This window comes from Bombyx mandarina, chromosome 01 (assembly GCF_030267445.1).
Source record: "Bombyx mandarina strain Sakado chromosome 01, ASM3026744v2".
In the NCBI taxonomy this organism is placed as follows: Eukaryota; Metazoa; Arthropoda; class Insecta; order Lepidoptera; family Bombycidae; genus Bombyx; species Bombyx mandarina.
In genome coordinates this window covers 572,560-590,662 of record NC_143208.1, presented here as the reverse complement: position 1 = coordinate 590,662, position 18,103 = coordinate 572,560, and the positions used below count along the sequence as shown (strand labels likewise).

Below are 18,103 nucleotides of genomic sequence, written 5' to 3'. Positions count from 1 at the left end.
GTAAGGACGTGTCTAGGGCGTCGACGGTGACTGGCTTCTGCGTGATCAGGATTTGGGGAGTAGTCAGCGGCGGCAACGATAAGGCGATTATCATGACGCATAGCCTTATCGAAGTACCGTTCCGACGCTGACTTCATGTATTTCTGTATAGATTTGAGGCCCAGGTCGTCGTGTAGGTCAACGTTCCTCACGAACCACGGAGCTCCGACGGCTAACCTGCAAAAGCGGGATTGTAGAGATTGAAGGGTGTCTATGTGTGTGCGGGCCGCGTGAGCGAACACCACACTCGCGTAAGTCATGACGGGCCTTATGCAAGTTTTGTAAAGTGTCACCTTGTTCCGAAGGGACATTTTACTTCGCTTACAGATCATGGGGTAGAGTCTACCGAGAATAAACGCGGCACGGTCACGGACTGATTTTATATGCGGACGGAATGTCATCGATGCATCCAGGGTAACGCCCAGGTACTTGACCTTCCTGGCCCAGGGTATGGATTGACTAAAGAAAGTAATCGGGGGTGTGAGATTCCTCCTCCTAATACGGGAGGAAATCCGTGTGGAGCTTCCCCTCTGAAATAGCATCGCAGTACTTTTTGCTGGGTTGATGTCTATGCGCCATTTTCGGAACCAATGTCCTAGGGCTAGGGCTGCGCTCTGAAGCTTCTTCGCGATTAGGGACTTGTTTCTACTGGAATAGTAAGCAGTCGTGTCGTCGGTGAATAAAGCTAAATGGGTCGGCGGCGACCGGGGAATATCGTTAACGAATAAGCTAAATAGGAGGGGTGAGAGGACAGAGCCTTGCGGGACTCCAGCTGTGAGAGGTCGTGGGGAGCGGGTTCCCTCGACTCGATATCGAAAAGAGCGGTTCGACAAGAAGTCCGGTATGATGAGCACGAGACTATCCGGCACACCCATGTTGAATAGTTTGAAAATCAAACCGTTGTGCCAGACTTTGTCGAACTCTTTTGCGACGTCGAAGAAGAGAGCTCTCGTGTATAACGGTTTTGGTTGATTAAGCCCCACAAGAATGTGCTCCGTGAGGCGGTGCACCTGTTGAACGCATGAATGATTTCTACGGAATCCGAATTGTTCATCGATGAGAATGCCCTTGGATGAGACGAAGTCTCTGAGGCGTTTGTAGAGCAGACGCTCATACAGTTTGCCTAGAGACATGAGGAGGCTAATCGGGCGGTAGCTCGTCGGATGATTTTTTGGTTTACCGGGTTTATGTATGCCGATAACGTCCGCTTCTTTCCACACCGCGGGAAAGATACAGTTCGCCATAGCGGCATTGAAAATAGATGCCAACATCACGATGAGTTGGACGGGTAGAAGTTTAATAACGCGGTTGGATATACCGTCGGAACCGGGAGCCTTGCGAGGACGTAGGTCTTTGATCAAGTCTTTAACTTCCATCGGGGTGACGGGTGGTAACGCAGCCGAGGGTGGCAAGGAGGCTCTGCGTTCTACCTCACTGTCTACTAATTCTACATGAACAGGGTCCACGGATTGAGTGCTGGGCGTGCACTGGGTTTGCAGTGTATCGGCCAGCAGCTCTGCTTTTTCGTCATCAACGAACGCCGCGAGTCGGCCTGAGGGGCCTACGAGGGGGGGCATAGTTACTACCGTATCCGATTTGAGAGTACGAGCTAAGCGGTAGTAAGACCTTTGGGAGGGCGCGAGTCCTTCTAAGAAATCAGACCATCTGGCATCTCGGACTTCGGCGATGCGAGACTTTACGTCGCGTTGTAGGGCACGCATTCGAATACGATTTTCCGCGGTAGGATACCTGTCGTAGGCGCGTATTGAGGCGTTCTTAGCTCTTAGGAGCTCCCTAATATCGTCGGACAATTTGAAGCGGTGAAGGAAGTCCTCCGCTACAACTTGTTTCGATGACCTATCTAATGTCGAGGTGATGTGTGACGTTAAGATGTCTATGGCTTCAGCGGTATCCTGAGGAGACGGGGTAGAGTCCGGGCTAAACGGGAGCGATGGTGGATCAGATTCAGCCAGGCTGATGCCCAGGGTGTGCCAATCCACCACAGTCCTCGTGACGGGAACGGAATCGGGAGCGCGACCGAGCTTCATAACGACGGGACGGTGGTCTGAATCTAACTCTGAAACTACTTCGATCGAGTGTAAGCACAGAGTTACGTTTTTTAATAACGCTATGTCGAGTATATCCGGGCGATGCGCGACATTTAGCGGGTAGTGAGTCGGGGTTAGCGGAGCGACGATATCGAAGGCGAGATCATCAACTAACGCGTCAAGCCGCCTGCCATTCGGGGTTGTGGTGTGTGAGTTCCACCTGATGTGTTTACAATTTAGGTCGCCCGCCAGAATGACAGAGCTTCCCATGCCGAGCAGCGCCTCGATATCACTGCTTAGAACGATCTTATCCGGTGGAAGATAAACGGACGCGATAACGATCGGCGCGTGTCCCGTCAGTGAGATGCGGCACACTGATGCTTCGAAATTAGCGAGCGCGGGAGGATCGAGCGGGACGCAATGCAGGGCTCTTCTATAGTAAATGACGGTGCCACCACCACGAGCAGAGAGCCTGTCGTTCCTGACCATGTTATAGTTCGGGATTTTAGGGTCACGGCGCGCGGGCTTAAGTAGGGTCTCCTGCACTAAAAATATATCAATTTGATGGTCACGCAAAAAGTCAGAAACCTGATCACGTTGATTTGCGAGACCGTAAGCGTTAAAAAATCCTATCGTTACGGATAGGGGCTTTATTCTACTTATATACGCCGTTGATTACCGGCGGAGTGAGGGGAGGACGTACGTATTTAATGAGGCGTATACGTCGGCGTATTCTTGCACAACGGCGATAAAGTGTTGTGCAGTGGAGGCAGCGCGAATGGCGTCGCTCAAAGCGTTAACGCGCTCAAAGTTGATCGACTGAAAGAAGTCGATCGCTAAAGCGAGATTGTCGGACGCGGTCGGAGGGCAAGTCGCGGGAGAGGGACGAGTCACGGGGGCGGGACGAATCGCGGAGGAGGGAGTTGTAGCCGTGTTCGTGTACGGCAGCGGTTTCGCCCAGGCCGAGACACTAGGCACCGGCGCCGGAACGAACGCTGGCTTAGCCTGCGACACAGAGGGTGCCGAGGCTTTGATGTCTGGGCCGGAAGCTCGGAGGCGGTTTTGGCGGGCGACGCGGCGATTTATTTTAGGGACTCGGGGGCATCCGCGGTAATTTGCGGGGTGACCCTGTGTTCGACACAGGATGCAGCTAGGCGGATCCGTCGCGGTTTTTTGATCGCGAGTGCATAGGGCCGTGGCGTGATCGCCTAAGCACTTGACGCATCGGGGGCGCGCGTGACAGTTACGGGAAGAATGCCCGTATAATTGGCAGTTATGGCACTGGCTAGGTGTGCCTTTCTTGTGTGGGGTTTCGACTGCGATTCCGGAAAGGCTACAGACCGTTCGGATGTTGAATATTTGCTTACCCTCGGGGGTAGGCTGGAGGGCGACGAGAACCATATTATATGGCTCCCTTCCGCGGCCTGTGTACATGCGGTGTACGGAGTTAACCGGTAGGCCTTGTTCGAGAAAAGAATATTAGTAGTACGTACTGTCGCGTACGAATAATCATGTTACTTAATTATTTCTTGATAGCTAGAGCTCGTCTACCAATCTATATACTTATATAAAAATGAATTGCTGTTCGTTAGTCTCGCTAAAACTGTAGAACGGCTGGACCGATTTGGCTAATTTTGGTCTTGAATTATTTGTGGAAGTCTAGAGAAGCTTTAAAAGGTAGATAAATATAAAATGCTTGAAATTAAAATAACCATTTTGTTTTTCCTTTCATGTGTCCCCCGTCGGATGGGTTCATTTTGTTTGTTTTTAGTTTATTTTACACAAAATTAGGTCTTTTATTTATCGATTGAGGCACTGTGAAGTCTGCCAGGTCTGTAATAAAAACTACATAAAACTTTATTTCATTCAACATTTTTTTTCCAACAAATTCTCGTGCAATATATTTCACGAGAATTTTCGTGGATAATAATGTTCTTGAAGGGAAGCAAACTGTGCTCATACCGTTAATAGCGGCAGCCGGTGTTGCGAAAACAGATATTTTAAGACTCAATTCTCACGTATGAACTTCTGAGTTCGCGATTAATGGTTCGTCTGTGAGGCATGGACAAGACGGGGTCTCATTGATAGCGGGCTGCATATTTTAACAGTTACATATTACATATAGCAAATAAATTGTTTAAAGGATGATAGATCTAAAACAAATATAGCCAAAGTTCGAATATCCTTCGATTGAGACATCACACATATCGAAACCCCACAATAGGGGCAACGTTAAGTTGTAGTACCATATATAAACAAGCGGACTTCAATCCACTTGATGCTGTGCCAGTAATCATAGATTCTACTTGTCTTCTTCTTATTCTTCACCGAATAATACTGGCAGCTCTGACTCAGTCCGCCGTCTCATGGAACCTCTGCCAAGTGGTCGGATACCTTATATTTTGACTTGAACTACCAAAGACCACCATAGCATAAGTAGCAATGCAGAACCCATAACATGTCGTTGTAGTCATCTAATACTGGAATAGCCTCTATCCTACTCCTCAAGCCAAAATGCACCATCATGCCTAATGCTGTACGACAGAAATAGGTTAGACGGTGGTTATTAACAGTGCAAGCTCGTAATACGCTGAGTAATAGTCTTTGATTGCTTTGTCGTAACTGAGTTATAATATACAATGAGTAATATTGAGAGAGATGACAAATAATTGCAAAATCACATTGAAAACTACTCGTCATTTAATTGTATCATTAGTACGAATCCGATTAGTGGTTTACGATAATTAATTAATCGAATGGATTAAGGATTCTATTATAGTCTAGAATACAATTATATATGCTGAGCTAATAACGCAATACAATTCGCTATTGTGCGTCCTAACGATTGATGGTCCTCTTCTTTGTCGACTGTTATCAAATAAACGCAACAAGCGCGAAATTCAATTGTTTTAGATACAATCGCCCACGATCAATTCCAATTCTATCCGCTGCCAGAGCAACCTCGACTTCAAGCAGGTGAGTTATGGTGTTGAGCAAAAAGACGTACAGACCGCCCTCCCACTCATTGAAATGAGAATAATCAATATTTAGTATACAATTTAGCTTAAGTGTTAAAATTCCTGTATACCTTCTGAAAGGTAGCTCTTTGTTGCGAAAAGATATTTAAAGAGATCGAAGACGTGAATCTGGGGGACTACATTTTTTTTTACTAAGAATAGATAACTATGTTCCATCTATTGACGTAGATCAATACTACCGAACTAACAGAATTCTGTTTTATGTTAGCTGACTACGAAGACCTTCATAAGATGTCGGACTTCGTGAGATCCAATTGTGGCTACCTTCCCTTCAAACCAAAATAACATAATATGAATGAAAAACGACATATTAGATTTTTTTGTCTTTAATATTTAAGGAAATTAAACTTTAGTACAACAATTTTACCTTACAAATACTAGGCATCTAAAATTTAAGTCAATTACTATAAAATGAAGAAGCGGATGACTACGTGTAAAGCGTTCGATAAATTCCTGATCCTGTTAAAACACGTACATTTTTTTTTAAACAAACCTGCCGCACGTTTGTAATTCTCACTTCGCCAATGTTCTAATATATAATACATATATAAACTTTGACCATAAGCCGGGTGCCGGTAATGGCTTCATTTCAGAGCGGCCTGCTATATTATCTAACTATCCACAGTAATAAAGTTTCATGTTTTGTCATCATTATATTTCTCCTAACCTATTCTCAGAATTATCCGAGACTTAAGCGCGCTATGTTCTTTCTTTGTCTTGGGCTTATTTTCTTTATACATTTTCATTTTTTGGAGCCAAGATCTTTTTGATATTGTTGAACAGATCTAGTCTATACTATTTTTTTTTTTTTTTTTTTATTGCTTATATGTGTGGACGAGCTCACAGCCCATCTGGTGTTAAGTGGTTACTGGAGCCCATAGACATCTACAACGTAAATGCGCCACACACCTTGAGATATAGTTCTAAGGTCTCAGTATAGTCACAACGGCTGCCCCACCCTTCAAACCGAAACGCATTACTGCTTCACGGCAGAAATAGGCGGGGCGGTGGTACCTACCCGTGCGGACTCACAAGAGGTCCTACCACCAGTAATTACACAAATTATAATTTTGCGGGTTTGATTTTTATTGCACGATGTTATTCCTTCACCGTGGAAGTCAATCGTGAACATTTGTTGAGTACGTATTTCATAAGAAAAATTGGTACCCGCCAGCGAGATTCGAACACCGGTGCATCGCTCGATACGAATGCACCGGACGTCTTATCCTTTAGGCCACGACAACTTCACTATAGAACTAGAACACAGAACTAGAACTATAATCATAAAAACGCTTTTACTTTATTACATGTCTAAACTCACAATTCAAATTTTAGGCGCAAAAACAATTGTTTTCCTGCGAAACTTACGTAATAAACCTATTTTACTATGTTTCAATTTCGTAGGAAAGTTAACCTTGTCTCTTAACTTTAGGGTTTATAGTTTGATAGCAAGTTTTAAGGGTAATCGTGTATGGTCGTAGAATAAATTTACAGAGTCGTAATGAGAGCCATGGAAAACATTTTCGTCTGTCCTTTGTCTTTGATTTTCTTGTGTGGTCTAAAAGAATATGAACGATTGATTCACATTCTAATATAAACACACAATGAGTATGTAATTATTTTGGCACTTTAAAAAATTACCTACTATGACCTAACCTACCCGATCTCTGCATACGCATATAAATGTAAATGTTAAGCTGATGAGATTTTGATTTTGAATCTTTTTTGCAATGTATAAATAAGAATCAGAAATGATTTCAACAAATCAGTTTATTTATAGTATTCCATATATTTAGATATAGTTATAGCAAAGCCTAGTACACACTTAAATACTATAAAAAATTAAGTGCATTAGATTGCTTCCGACAAATATCTTTTGTCTTAGAGCAAAATACAACATCTTGATTTTTATTTGTTTTGTTTTCTGTTTGGCAGATAGCCAAATTATGAAGCTTAGATTCAGCTATCGTAAGAAAACTGCTGATAATAAGCAAAGAAAACGCCTGGACGTACGTAGCCTTAATTTGATATCTTGTTTTAATGCTATCAATATACATATTGCTACTTATTATCTCTCCGCTAATGAATGTTGACAGTCTTGTTTGTCGTGCTTCGATATGAAAATCTCTTTACATTCTCTCATCCAGACTTCGTATTTTAGGCAACTGTGAAACGTATATCTATCTACTCACTGTAACCTCTATTAGATTTATACCATATTCTATTAGAATAATTTTAACTAGCAGTCAGTCACCTTGACAATGTTATTTGCTATAGAAATAGAAGGCGAATAAAAGTTAAATTACCAAATTAAGCAGTGAATTATCAAGCAGTGATTGAGTGTTTCGCGTCGCCAAATTTTTTCACTTTGTTTATTCATACGTAGAATAAAGCACAAAGCCGTGATATTAGACAGTGGAATGAAGAGGCCATAGACATGTCGAGAATACCAATGTCTGCATTTAGAAACAATATGTCTAACAAAAGTAAAATTGAAAATGACTGGTAAGATAAGAAGTGTTGCAATCCCAAACGAGAAGGCACCACTATCCTCTATTAATTTCTTACCCGAAGCAATCACGCCCGTTGGAAAAATGAAGCAGTCGTTATACAATATAATTAACATTCTTGCTATACTATCGAAAGACTTAAAGAAGCAAACTCTGGTCACGTAATATCCATAATATTATGTAATAGATGTATGTAATGGAATGAAGGTTCAATCGGAAATCAATTTGTTCCTTGAGCATTGTACGTTCATCTTCAATTAAGTACCACCGAAACCTCTGAAACCTTATCGCAGTCCTGTAATTACCCTAATGAACGTTCCTGATAGTAAACTCAGTCACTAGTTCTGTTTTAGTCGCTGAATATTTGAAAGCTAGTAATCGTTAAGGCTTTTTTTTTTTTTTTGGTCAGGAGGAAATCGCCGGACTTCCGCCCTCCATTGGGGATAGAGGGCGGGGCATGTCAGAGTCGAACTGACTAAAACCTCCTGTCGCTCAACAACCAACGTCCAAACCTCGCATGAGACAGAACTCATGAAGAGGCAAAGGGGGGAAAGTGAAGCGTTTAGTGCGGAGCACATCTCAGGCTTGGCACACAATAATACGCGTTTATTAATGTACGACTTCCACTTGTTCATAGTTGAAGACTATTGTAATGGTATTCCAGCACGAACTCTCACGTTCAGTAGACCGACGTCCTAATTCTCTTGTTCAGAACTTGCATTACAAGGTTTTGTTAAAATTATAGTTTGTGCGATTTTTAGATTTTGCCTGAGTTCATCTAGTCTATGATAGACACTTTTAGATGTTTAAGAAATATGTAGATTGAAACCGCATTATCTCATATACTACCTTATGGAGAGATTGTTTTTTTTTGTTCTGGATAGATCAAACGATTTAGTAACTTACCTTAAGATAGTTACGGTATAACACATCAGTTTCAACGCCCCACCCACCATCAGAAGATACAGGGTGAGAATCACAACTGAACTAGCGCATGACTGTTTCTTGGCAGAAATAGGCAAGATGGTGCTGCTTGCCATTGCAATCAGTGCCTAACAATGTAAAGGATTGCCCGTTAACAATCGAATTTATAAGATGACTAGCTGACCCGGCAGACTTTGTAATGCCTCAATCTATATATAAAAGGCCTAAGCTTTTGTATAAACTTAAAACAAACAAAAGGATCCGTCCGAGGGGGGACACATCAAAGAAAAAACAAAATTGTTATTTTTATTTAATTCCGAGCATTTTCGTATTTATCTACCTTTTAAACCTTCTCTGGACTTCCACAAATAATTCAAGACCAAAATGAACCAAATCTGTCCAACCGTTCTCGAGTTTTGCGAGAGTAACGAACACCAATTCATTTCTATACATATAGATAAATGTTAGGCTAATTGTTGAGCAGGCAGGTACACGCCTTAATCAAGATACTAAACGTATAAATTAAATTATTTTCGTAGTCCGAGCGTTTACATACGTCCAGCCTTAGTTCCCTTGTCCATTTGTGTATATCGTTATCAGAATCGACAATTGATTCCAATGAGTCTGGGGCTCAAACAATTCAGTTAAAGTAATCAACTAATGCCGGAAGTGAGATCGGCTTATTAAATTTTCAGAAACGTAATGTATTTTATTTAATAAATTGTCTTCATCATCTGGTTCATTCATTGCGCTCCAGACTACTCTTGAAAAGTAAAGAGTAAAGATCTAAGTGATCAGATAAGTTATATTTGGCTCACATAGTCTCACAAACGGAAGACTATATATCAAATAAAACACATTAAGCCTCTTTGCTCTGGGTACGTTTGTACTTTAGTGAAGATTTAGAATTTACTAATATTTATATGTAACGCCGTATATAATACATTAATTAACAGGAGTATACCAGACTATGAAACAAAGCCAGCGCGAAACTAGATATACTTTAAACTTTATTCATTAAACGAAGTTTGGTAGCGTTAAACCTTATCTCCAGAATATTCATTGATAATAGTCGCGTTGTTAGCGGCACTGATTCACAGGTTATCAACTTAATTATTTTATCTGCTTAAAGACATACTCGTACTTTTTTTTCTACCTTTTTTATTATTATTGCTTAGATGCGTGGACGAGCGCACAGCCCACATGGAGTTAAGTGGTTACTGGAGCTCATAGACATCTACAATGTAAATGCGCCACCCACCTTGAGATATAAGTTCTAAGGTCTCAAATATAGTTACAACGGCTGCCCCACCCTTCAAACAAAAACGCATTACTGCTTCACGGCAGAAATAGGCAGGGTGGTGGTACCCGCCCGTGCGGACTCACAAGAGGTCCTACCACCAGTCCTACCTAAGCTGATAGCCTTGAGAAGCTATTTCAGCGTAACCTTAGATAGTAGGTGAGCTCACGGGAATCAAACCGGAGTGATGCTAACACTGACCCTAGCAAGAGCAGTGCTTCGCAGAATCTATCACCGGATCGAAAACACGACCCACTGAGAAGATCCGGCGCGAAACTCAGTGGGCTGTGTCTGTGGGTGACTCGTACTAGTCCATCAGCCTCGCTATGAATATCGCAGGGCAACATTGAGAACTTCGAACAATATTGTAATATATTATTTCTCTGCAACACAGCTCATCCTTTAAGTCTCAAAATCAATATTTAAAAACCTTTTACACGCACATAATATTAGGTTAAAGACTATTTGGTGTAAGCGACACTTTTACAACTTTACAAGAGCCATTTAAAGTATAAATTTGGGAAAAAGTAACATAACTAAACTTCTTCAGCTATTTGAATGGAGTAAACTTAATTGTAGTTCAATTAAAAACATTGAACTGTTGACGCTAATACCTTCAGTGATCAGCTCAGTTTGTAACACAGTTTAACCAAATTAATTATTTTACTACTCAAGAATACACTTGATATTGGTTTTGGAAAAACGGGAGCAATAGAGCCAGTGCTTAGCAAAGCCAAAGTGAGCCAATTGGCATAAATTTCGTTGAACCACCGAATACATGAAACTGAATTTCTGATTATAAATCATGGTTTTGTACCAGTTGCTCCCGTGATATCCGCTAACAATATCCAGCCACTGCGATACCGTTTAATCTCCGGATAACTCGGGCTATCGTCTTGGATGGCTTCCGGGCTTGTAGACATATAAATCGAGGTATCAATTCGGTTAAACTAATTTATCAAAGCGAAATTCGTTTAATTCCGCGGGACCTGTTAGTCGGTTGCTCTGAACAAAAGATTAGATAATGATTCAGCCTATATTTCGTTGTGCGTGATATATACTTTAATGGGAATAGTATAAATATATATTATAAACGTATTAAAAAATATATGGTAGCATCCGGGTGATGGAAGGCCGGCTATCCTCAACCCACGCTGGTTCTGACCCAGCGGGGTATTCCGTAGGATAGACCATTCTAACCGGCGCCATCTAGGCGGGCTTCGGATAGCCTGCCGACCGAGAGGGCTGGTGGTCGTGGCGCCGACGACCGCCAGTCCGGCGTCCCGAGGGGGAGGGTGATGGGAAAGATGTGCTCCGCACTAAACGCTTCACTTTCCCCCCTTTGCCTTTTCATGAGTTTTGTCTCATGCGAGGTTTGGACGTTGGTTGTTGAGAGACAGGAGGTTTTAGTCGGTTCGACTCCGACATGCCCCGCCCTCCATCCCCAGTGAAGGGTGGAAGTCGAACATTGTTGACATTTTGAATGAAATTTTACATCCAATTATGCACTGCCTGCGAGAGAGATGGATGATATTACAAAAAAAAAAGAGGAGCGTGTAAACAAAAAACATTAAGGAGAAATAGAGGGTACTTAAATTGCTCTTAGATACATTTCAAAAATGTTTTACGACATTTTCAAGATAAGCTTGCATATATACAAGTTCTGAACAACAACATTCGGACCGTCGGTCTACCGAGCAATATCACCTGCTCGGTGGAAGATCTTTCCTTCCGTCATTAAACCTCCCAAACTATCACTCCCGCCACAATAGAACTCACTCCTGATCAAGTCTTGATCCTCTATGAATATTAATTAACTTGTTATTTTTTAATCTTTACTGGTGGTAGGACCTCTTGTGAGTCCGCCCAGGTAGGTACCACCACCCTGTCTATTTCTACAGTGAATCAGTAATGCGTTTCGATTTGAAAGGTGTGGCAGCCGTTGTACTGTAACATCTGACACCTTACAACTCATATCTCAAGGTAGGTGGCGGCATTTATGTTGTAGATGTCTATGGGCTCCGGTAACCACTTAACACCAGGTGAACTGTGAGCTCGTCCACTCATCTAGGAAACATATAATAATAATAATAAAAATAAAAATAATAAAAGTTAAGTGTTATTCCAGACGATATGTAATTATTTAATTTTAAATCTTTACCTCTAAAGTGTTACCTTGTGTTATTGTAGTAAGTTTGCGAATTTCGTCTCAAAAAGCCTCTCCATAAGGTCTTAAGTTGCAACGAATTATTAACAAAAACACCGGAACGAGTGTTAGCCGTAAACATGTGGTTTTGTAAATGAAACTTTCATCATTTTTGCGTCAAACACGCTTTTGAATTCGAAATAAATTTTGCTGCGTGTGAACCACGTACACAGTTTGTGATTTTAAAAGGTTTATTTTTTTTAATAGCTACTGCTGATAAAACTAAAAAACACTTTGTTTGACATAATAAGTATAATATTAATTACTGAATGTCCGAGGTATACTTTAAAAAATAACTATTTTATTGTTCAACAGTACATGTTTTTTTAGCATTAACCGAAAACCAATAAGCTGTTTTGCTGAAATTTCTCTTTTAAAACTGAGAAAACTGAGAAATTTTTGAAGTTGAACTTTTGAAGTTGTGTGGTTAAAATAAAATACACCGATAAAAAATACACGTATACCAGAGAGGACGGCATTTTGAGAATTTTAGAGAGAAGTCGCTTTAAAGTGTTCTCGCAGTGGTTTTGCTAAGAAGCAATTGTTATTTAGTTGCATATGCAAGGCTTATTGAGTAATTTAACAAGCCGCGCACTAAGTCTAAGTCCCTTTTTGCAAGTTCACAGGAACAGTTGGTATAATTGGTATTCGGTACGTTATTTTATTTCAGTATCTCAACCAATATTGTCCTGCTCTGATTTTCGTGTAGTCGGGCATGCCCTCCGTGGGCCCCACACAGGCTACCGCCGGACACCTGTCGTACAAATATTTATCAGCAGCTTCCCTGATCGAGTCTGGCTTTATATTAGACAACAATTCATATTGACTAATTAACGGTTTCCTTCCACAAAAATACATCAACTGCATTCCAATATCATACGAGGAATTCACGGTTCCATCAAACATCTTTGCTACCTTTAGTTTGGCCAAGTTTTTCGCCCTTTCTAAATCTGTATAATGAACACTAACGCACATCTTCATCCAGTAGTCCTGAATGTTGTTTAACATATCTTCTAAAACTAGTGGCTGTCCCACATAGTACACACCCCATAAGCCGATATCGCCGTATGGAAAATAAAACGGCTCGTAGCTCTCGCAAAGACCAGAGGCAGCAGCGCAGGCCAGTACTGGTACGTTATTGTTACCTCCTCCTTGACTTTTATCCCAGGCTCCCATCATACACCCCATTACCAACAGCTTTAAGTAATCTTCATGGCCATATCCCGGGACTTCAAACCCAATGGCAATGTGAGCACATGGCATAGAATCGTCACGGTACATAATCTGGGACCCAGTAAATCGGCAAGGGCCTCTTCCAAACTGCTTCGCTGGATCTCCAACCATTTTTCCACACATCGTTTCTGCGATGCGTACGACTTCTTTGTGGTCCACGTTTCCAGATGTAGCAAAGCAAACTTTATAAGGCTGGTAATGATCGGTCATAAAGGATGACAGAAGTTGACTGTCAAAGTTTTGGATATTATTCGATGGGCCTATGACACTTTGAGCCAGCGGGGTTCCTTGAAAAGCAGTTTGATGCAAATATTCGAACATAACAGCTTTAGGATCATTATCGGAGTCCACTAGTTCGTAACACATGTTGTGCTTTTCGGTCTCTATTGAAGAGTCATTTAGGTCAAGGTCAGTTATAACGCGACAAAGAAAAGCGACCATCTCGTGCGCATTTTCTGATGGACAAATCGCCACAAATCTTTGTATCTCTTTAGTTGTTTCTGCGTTTATCTTCGCGCCCATTTGTAAAAGATTATGTTCTATTTCACATTGGTTCATTGACTTAAAACCGCAGAATGCCATGTGTTCTAGAAAATGGCTAGCACCGTTGTTTTCCGGAGTTTCAAAACGCGGGCCTGCTTCGATGAACAGAGAAACGCAAGCAAGTGGTGATTGCGTCTGTTCAGTTGCAACCCGCACTCCGTTCGGTAGGAGACTGATCTTGGTACCAGGATCATTTGGATCAACAGGATGACAGACTCCAGCAGAGCGTTTCCTATTTAACCTTATCCATTTTGGAAAAAAACTTTTGAACGTTTTACGAAACATCTCGAAGCTAGATGTATTGAAATATTAACTATTTATTATATTTTAATTGGGAAAGCATTTTAAATAACAATGGAAATTGTCAAAATTCAATATTGACAAGCTGTATTATATCTAAAAAGTTTGAGGTAGTCTCTGAAACATTCTGATTAAGTTTACCTTGCATATGATGGATAAAAACAAAAGGTTTCCCAATATATTTCCATTCAGTTCCAAAATTTATTTCATATTACATACATCACAAGATAACTTACTTGCAAATTATATTTCGAACGTTGAAATGTCCACTGAAATTAATCTAAATAGCGGCTGTTACATTGCAATTGAAGTAGCGACCACCTAAGTTAAGAGCGTTTATCGGCACGATTCACAGATACATTGCTTGCTAATAGAAATTAATCACTATTCCCGATTACCGCGTTGAATTGATTGTTCAAGATTGCTTGTGTTAAGAGGACGTTTAGACATGATTTATATATACTTAGTCTGACCATAAATACTGTTACAATTAAAAATAAACAAAATATTACATTTGAATTTGGAATCTGCCATTTTTATATGATTGCTCATTGAGTTTTCTCATATTGGCGCCAATACATTGTACTATATTTTGCGATATTAAAATGGAGTGGGGTGATAAAGAGAACCGAATCGCTGTGATTGCATTACACAAAATAGATATGGAGCCAAATGCAATTTTTAAAACTCTCCATACGCTTGGTATTAGTAAAATGTTTGTGTACCGGGCGATTAATAAGTGCAATGAGACCTCCTCTGTTTGTGACAGGAAAAGATCTGACCGTCCACATAGTGTTCATACGAAAAAGGTGGTCAAAGCAGTAAGGGAAAGAATTCAAAGAAATCCTGTCCGAAAGCAAAAGATTTTATCTCGGGAGATGAGCATAGCACCTAGAACCTTGTCGCGTATTTTAAAAGATGACTTAGGACTTGCAGCCTATATGAGACGTACTGGTCATTTCTTAACTGATAATTTAAAAGAGAACAGGGTGGTAAAATCGAAACAACTACTGAAGCGGTACGCAAAGGGAAGTCATAGAAAATTTTTGTTTACGGGTGAGAAGTTTTTTACAATTGAGCAACATTTTAACAAACAAAATGACCGTATCTATGCTCAAAGCTCTAAAGAAGTTTCCCAATTAGTCGACAGAGTGCAACGTGGGCACTATCCGACTTCAGTGATGGTTTGGTGGGGTATTAGCTATGAAGGAGTGACTGAGCCATACTTTTGTGAAAAAGGTATCAAAACATCGGCACAAGAGTATCAAGATACCATTCTTGAGAAGGTAGTGAAGCCCCTTAACAACACCATGTTCAATAATCAAGAATGGTCCTTCCAGCAAGACTCGGCGCCAGGTCATAAAGCTCGGTCTACGCAGTCTTGGTTGGAAACGATCGTTTCGGACTTCATCAGAGCTGAAGACTGGCCGTCGTCTAGTCCCGATCTTAATCCGCTGGATTATGATTTATGGTCAGTTTTAGAGAGTACGGCTTGCTCTAAACGCCATGATAATTTGGAGCCCCTAAAACAATCCGTATGATTGGCAGTGAAAATTTTTCCCATGGAAAGAGTGCGTGCTTCTATTGATAACTAGCCTCAACGTTTAAAGGACTGTATTGCAGCCAATGGAGACCACTTCGAATAAGCTTTTTATACTTTAAATTGTTTTATATTTATGTATTAAACTAACATACTGTAAAAGTAATAAATGTTATTTGCCATAGATTTTTTTTGTTTTCCTTTGTAACAGTACTTATGGCCAGACTAAGTATATGTTTTACCATTGGAGTAATAGCCAAGGTTAATATTTTTATATTAAATATCTATGGCATGTTTGGGTAAAACGACAAAGGTAAAATGTTCCGCCGAGTTAGTGTATTTTTTCGTGCACTGATGATCCAAATGTCGTTATTCGGAACATATAAATTTGCATATTTATTTTGTAAATTTCGCTACCGCTATTCAGGTATTTCAGATAATAAATATCATCTATGACTGTTACCACCACACACGTAATCTATACCTACTGATATATAAATCTTGACTTGAAGCTTAGTATCCATGTAGAAAATACATGTACTTAATGGATAGGCTAATATTTATATGAGTGTTGGACTCCCCAATAATGATGACAATAAATAATAATGTTAATTTTAAATGCGCAGCGAAGCGGACGAGTACGGCTAGTAACTTCTAAAAATGTAGTTTTGATTGTAACATGTGACATAAATTATCCTCATTCACACTATGAGTTTAATATATATTATACTACAATTCTCATTTCTAAATATCCTTTGCCGGTTGATTTACGAGCTAAAGTAGTCCTGTTCGAATCGATCAGAACAAACAGAAAAGGTAACACATTCCCGGTACCCAACCATGTTTTCCGTCTGAATAATACATTACTGAAACCACTAGGTCGTGCCAAAGGCTTTTGAGCCCTCTTTACGTTTTCAGAACCCTTTGTAAAACCTACAAGATAAAGCTATTTTTCACTCAACCCAGTTAAATTACAAGAGAGGACATTTTACCTGAAAAGCATTGTTTTAACATTGCACAGAGCTGAAGATCGACGGTCCGCCGAGGGCTCTCAATCCGATCTAATCTTACTTGCAAATGCCTCTTTATTTTTCTTTGCCAGAAAAGGTTTACAATTTACATAAGCTCAGGGCACTGTCTGGCGTCAAAAGTTACGTAAAGAACAGATAACGAAATTACGAGAGGTCAGACATTACTTGTTGGCTTTACAACGCTGCCGATAGATCTGTTATGATACAAACTTGATTTCTATATTTGTATTTCCTTTCCAGTGCGTTGGAAAATGATGAACTATTTAAACAAAATTTTTGGTTCGACGTATTTTTGCTAAGGTCAATTTTAATTCGGCTCTCAGCGAATATTTAAAAAAGTATATTTAATTTACAATAATTATGTATACAATATATAAAGTATACAGTTGATAATAAAAAAAATAAAGTGGACTGTGCTATTATGTCGAAAAATATTGGCATTGCATTAAAACTCACCAATGAACTATACTACTTTTCTTCTACCATTGTCTGTTGTATTTTTCGATCAACTTAGTTACCAGTTGCAATCGTTATATTTATTCGACCAAGTTACTATCTTTTTTTGTTAAGATGGTCATAGAAACTCCAGGCTCACAAAACTGTAAGTCGTAACAGGAGTCCATAGATATTATTACATGATAGGCGCGTAGCCTGACTCTTAATTGCAATAACAGGTACTTTTTATTGTCTTCTAAAGCAAACGAGGATTTGGATCACCTGATCACATTTTTTTTCCTACCTAAGCTGATAGCCTTGAGAGGCTATTTCTGCATAACCTTCACTAGTAGGTGAACTCACGGGGCTCAAACCTGACGACGTTGCTAACACGAGCCCCAGCAAGAGCCGTGCTTCGCAGAATCTACCACCGGATCGGAAACGCGACCCACTGAGAAGATCCGGCGAAAAACTCAGTGGGCTGTGTCTGTGGGCTAAAATTACTCGTCGAGCCCTTCGTCGCAAGAGACGGGTTCAACGAGAACGATGACCGGTGCTCGAGGTGGATCACCATTTCAAAAAACGGTCAGGCGACTGATCACTCTCCTACTTTTCAAAGTGCGATACACGACCGATTCGCTCCAGAAACATGCCGGACCATAGTAACCACTCATGCGAGCTTCAACATAATATCCTACAAGTATCAGTGATAGGAAAATAATAATCGGATATGCCTAGTTATTATTAATTTCGAATTTAAGCACTGCTACGTTTGCTGTTTTGTTTGACTCATTGTGATTATTTATTTGTACAATAGCGAACAGCATCACAGAATTTTAATATAAACACGTGCCTAGTAACTAATCAATTTGTTCTTGTTAAAAATAACTTATAGATTAGCATACAGAACAGATTAACATACGCCACTGACATTGCGTTTTTTTAATGTATCCAAT

At 40.5% G+C, this 18,103-nt stretch overlaps 1 protein-coding gene across 1 annotated transcript; it reads right to left on the bottom strand.

The window, feature by feature from the left end:
• Positions 1–12,731: 12,731 nt before the first annotated feature.
• On the bottom strand, positions 12,732–14,126 carry LOC114245548 (cytochrome b-c1 complex subunit 1, mitochondrial). The gene has a single exon (XM_089739087.1). The coding sequence runs from the start codon at positions 14,124–14,126 to the stop codon at positions 12,732–12,734; it is 1,395 nt and encodes a 464-aa protein (XP_089595213.1).
• Between the last annotated feature and the right edge of the window lie 3,977 nt (positions 14,127–18,103).

What these genes read in the sequence shown, in the direction of transcription:
- LOC114245548 (XM_089739087.1), bottom strand. Translation starts at nt 14,126, where the DNA reads ATGTTTCGTAAAACGTTCAAAAGTTTTTTTCCAAAATGGATAAGGTTA.